The sequence below is a fragment of the Alligator sinensis genome, unplaced genomic scaffold, assembly GCF_000455745.1.
Source record: "Alligator sinensis unplaced genomic scaffold, ASM45574v1 scaffold66_2, whole genome shotgun sequence".
NCBI lineage: Eukaryota > Metazoa > Chordata > Crocodylia > Alligatoridae > Alligator > Alligator sinensis.
This window is the reverse complement of record NW_005842489.1, coordinates 1,049,387-1,053,794: the sequence shown is the minus strand read 5'-3', so window position 1 is coordinate 1,053,794 and position 4,408 is coordinate 1,049,387. Positions and strand designations below refer to the sequence as shown.

The following is a 4,408-nucleotide window of genomic DNA, read 5'->3' as shown; positions in this document are numbered from 1 at the left end:
AGCTCCAGTCCCTGCTGATGTCCTGCTCCCAAATGGCCAGGGCTGAAGGTACTAGGGCTGAAGCTACTACGTGCTGTAACAGCTGCTCTGTGGTTGGGCTAGGACCAGAGGCAGCGCATGCTCCATGTTCCCTGCTCTGGGTTGGAGTGGGGCCCCAGCAGGAGCCAGAGCTACAAGGGGAAGGTAAGCAGCAGCTGCGGGGGGTGGGGAGGAGGAAAGCCACAGGGGGCAAGCAGCGGGGGTGAAGCAGGGCATTGCTGGCAGGGGGAAAGTGGTGGGGGAAGAGGGGTAGGTGGGAGGAATGCAAGTGGAGGGGGCACAGGCAGCAAGGGGGAAGAGGTACTGTGGGCATAGGCAGGGGGCACACAGGCCACTTGTCTCCCCTGTCTCCTGCCCTCCTACCACTAACCTACCTGCCACTGTTTGCCCTGCTGCAACGGTGTGGAGGGGGAAATGAATTTAAGATGTCCCTCCAAAAGTGAAGATTCTAGACATGGAAAATAATAGCAACATTTATAGATTTTCCATGTCTAGAATCTAATTATTGGGGGGTTGTCTTAAATTCAGAGTCATCTTAGATTCAGGTAAATACAGTAGTTAGATAAAAGAAATCTGATTAGTTGGTGTAAGTGCATCCTTAACACCAACTATATCATTATGTTTTTATAAAGCAGCAACAGTTTTGAAAAAAAGTTATGCAGGAGTACACTCACATCTTTGATGACTAAAGGCATTAATTACTACACCTCAAAGATAGCCCAGGAGAACCATATGTAACAGGTAACCCTAGCCCTGTTATGAAGAAAGGCCTAAAGAGTGAGAAGGACCCATGAGGCATCTTTAAGAGGAGGACTTCTGGGGCCTAGAATGGGCAAGAACTCAGAAGGTTTAAATTTGGCTTTGGAGCAGGACAAGGGGCTCAACCCTGTCCCAAGCCCAGCAGGGAAAAAGTCTCTGAGAAGTGGAAGCCGCAAGAGAGGAAAAGAGGGGTAATACGCTGCAGTAGCAGCCCAAAGGAGGGCAGAGGCTAAAGTAACAGGGGTACCAGCTCCTGTGGGTAACAAGTTGTTTAGTGATAGGATTCACAAAGACTAAACTCTAGACCAGGAGTAAGCTAGGAGCTGCAGGCTGGTACAGAAGCTGCTTAATGAGTAACTGACCCAGAACTGTGAACCTGCCTCTGGCAGAATAGGCTGAAGGTTAATGAAGATGTTTGGATAATGAAGAACCCCCCTCCACTGGGGCTGAAGAGCAGGGATTAGCTGACTGGCAAAGGTGAGGCTGGCCTCCAGGGCAAAAAGATGGCACTCTAGTCCTGAGTATCGGAGAGAGAGGAATGTTCCTTCAGATTGTAGTGAACTTATGTCCACTAGAAGAGGAAGAGCCACTAGGAGGGGCAGGACAGCTCCTCTCTGTTGGTGACCGTGCCAGGCAAGTTAAAGGGTTTAGTAAATGTTTCTGTTTACCTAGAGCAAGGGTGGTGCTTGGGCCCCAGGGCCCAATCCCGGCATGCAGGGGTGGGCAGGTGCAAGAGGGAACAATGCCATGCCCCCCAGGGCCTAGTCCTGGTGCACAGGACATAGAGGGGGCTATGTCAAGCCCCAGGGCCTGACTCTGGCACATGAGGCTCCAGCCAGCCAGTGGACCAGCTCTAGGCTATGCAACTAACCCACAGAGCCATACGGTTGAGCACACCACTGACCTAGGAGGTTTAGAGTTTTAAATAAAACTCAATTTATAGAAACCAGGGGTTTGGGCAGTTTGGAGGCTACACAGCTCAATGCCTCAAATAAAAGATAGGAGATTTATAAATAAAAGATGCCTAAAAGAAATAAAAGATATCTAATCAAAGCTCTGAACCACCCTCATCTATTTGATGCAGTTCTTCAATTCTGAACATCTGACCAGATAAAACCTAACAATTAAAAAAGGATGCACGATTTATGGTCATATAATGTAGTTACTATAATCTTACAATAACTGAATCAGTTCACCGTGATAAGATAAAAATGAAACACTGACTAAAATGAACACGTAGAAATCAACACAATGTGTAAAAATTCTACTTAAAAACAGTGTGGTCCACACTGCCTGCTACTTCTAGTAAATCTTATGGCATAGAAATAAGAAAATACCACAAAATAAAACGCAACGCCCTGTGAGAAGCATCTAAAACATAATGTTACCGTTAAGTCTCTGAAGGGATGTAGAAGGAGTCCCAAGGGAAGTTTAGCTTTGTTTAGCAAAGTCTGAGTCTGTGGAATATTTGTCAGTGTACATCGAAAAGAACTGAAAGGAAATCATACAAAAATTAGCTTGCAAAAAAAGTTTTAGAACATAGCCTATATTTGCTCTGAGTCCCACAATTTAATAATTAAAAAAATGTTTACACACCTAATTTCAGAACAAAGTGAAACCATACCTCCAAAACAGAAAGTCTCTTATAAACAATAGAATAGCCAGGGGTGGGTGAGAGGGGCACCAGCCCTGCTGCCAACTTAGAATCACCCTGCAACCCCAACAGAGTCTGTGCCCTTGCAATGAAATCAGTATTGCTCTTTCAGCAGCAGCAGCCAGATGCCTGGACACCATAATCCTGCTGTAAGAGCAATAGTTGGGGTGGAGCAGACCACATGGCAGCACTTGCCATGTGGCCAGCAGGACCAGTTTTGGAGTCCCTGGTATAGGTATAACTCCCGTGTTGTCCCCTTTCTTGACCTTCTACTCACCCCATCTTGAAACCCGTGCACCTTTGGCACTCTCCCCACTACCCCCTCCCCCCAGTTCTCCCACAGGGTTGGTCAGTTGTGCCAACCCTGCTTGTTATGCCTGTTTACAGGGTAAACAAAAAAAGATGCAAAAAAATACAGCAGGGTGGCACCTAAAGATTAACTGGTTCTGAGAGACATGAAGTTTTATAGGCAACAACCTAATTCATTATCTGCTAACAGATCTCCAGGTACAAAAATTCTTCCAGTGTTGCAGATATGTTGCCATTATCATTACAACTGAACCCATTTTAAACAAGCATTGGCATGAATGGTTCCAGTGTAAAAAAAAAAAATATAACCAACACGAAAAAATACTACAGCTATTACTTAAACTATAAGAAAAGAAAAAAAACCCCATGATAATCATCTACTACCAAAACATATATTAAATAATAAGATAGTACTTTAACTCATGAAAGATTTCCTGTTCTCAGAACCCAGTACAGGAAAACTCCATTTGTTTTGTATAATGTTACTTTTCTGTGGGAAGGAATATAAACTCTATAAACTCACCAAGGGGGGACCAGCAGGGTTTGGGAGAGACCCTGTTCCCCCTAGCACCCCCTCCAGGGGAACAAGGAATAATGGCCACAAATTGTTAGAGTAGGTTTAGACTAGACATCCGAAGGCACTACTTCACAGTCAGGGTGGCTAAGATCTGGAACCAACTTCCAAGGGAAGTGATGATGGCTCCTACCCTGGGGGTCTTTAAGAGGAGGCTTGACATCTACCTAGCTGGGGTCATTTGAGCCCAGTTTTCTCTCCTGCCCGGGGCAGGGGGTCGGACTTGATGATCTACAAGGTCCCTTCTGACCCTACTTCTATGAATCTACGAATACAGGAGGATCTTTTATGTTTCCTCTTTTTAATATTGTCAACAAACATTCCCTCCTCTTATTGATGTGAAATGGATGTGGCTCAGTTAAAATTTATACTACTGTATACGGTAAGCAAAGAGGAACAAATACAAAGGTATATGGAGCTCAGAAACAAACACTGTCTAGAGCATGCTCCAGAGGTGCACAGATGCATTGATCCTATATTGTATCATAACCGATATAAGGAAAATTGACAGTATTGGAAATCAGCTTTTTTTTGCCTGATGTGGCCGATAATGTGGCCAATAAATGCCCCATGCATGAGTGCAGCCACAGCATGCATGCGGCCAGGAGTGCAGCCCATCAGCCTGGAGAGCAGTATTGGATGATAAGTCTGTTGTGGCGGAAGGGGAGGGGGAACAAGATTGAGGTCCCTGCGGTGAGTGAGGGAGTGGGGCAGGTGCTGCTCAGGGGCAGGTGCTACTCAGCCGAGGCAGGGGTGGGCACAGGACAAAGCTGTGAGCAGGTCTTCTGGGGAGCACGGACTAGGGGAGGGCAGCTCCTGCTGCTGCATGCACCCCGGGAGGCATGTACCCCTGTATCTGCACGTGGGGTGGGGCAGGGTGGGATGGGCTGTCGCTGCATGCTGGGGCCAGGATCTGGGCCAGGCTCTTCCTGGCGGCAATGTTGGGCCGGGGCAGTGCCACGTTCTTCTCAGTGGTGGGGGTTGGGCCAGGCTGCGCTCAGGGTGTGTGGCGGTGGCACTGGAATGGGGGCTTTGGGGGGGCTATGATAAACTTTGGGGTTGCTGCTGCCCCT

The 4,408-nt window shown here is 47.2% G+C and overlaps 1 protein-coding gene across 1 annotated transcript in view; it reads right to left on the bottom strand.

The window, feature by feature from the left end:
• Nucleotides 1-4,408, bottom strand: part of SEC24B (SEC24 homolog B, COPII coat complex component) — a 97,915-nt gene that overhangs the window by 50,378 nt on the left and 43,129 nt on the right. Inside the window, exon 8 of the mRNA XM_006031254.2 lies at nt 2,187-2,289. Coding sequence (XP_006031316.1) covers nt 2,187-2,289 — 103 coding nt within the window. The remainder of the gene's footprint in view (nt 1-2,186; nt 2,290-4,408) is intronic.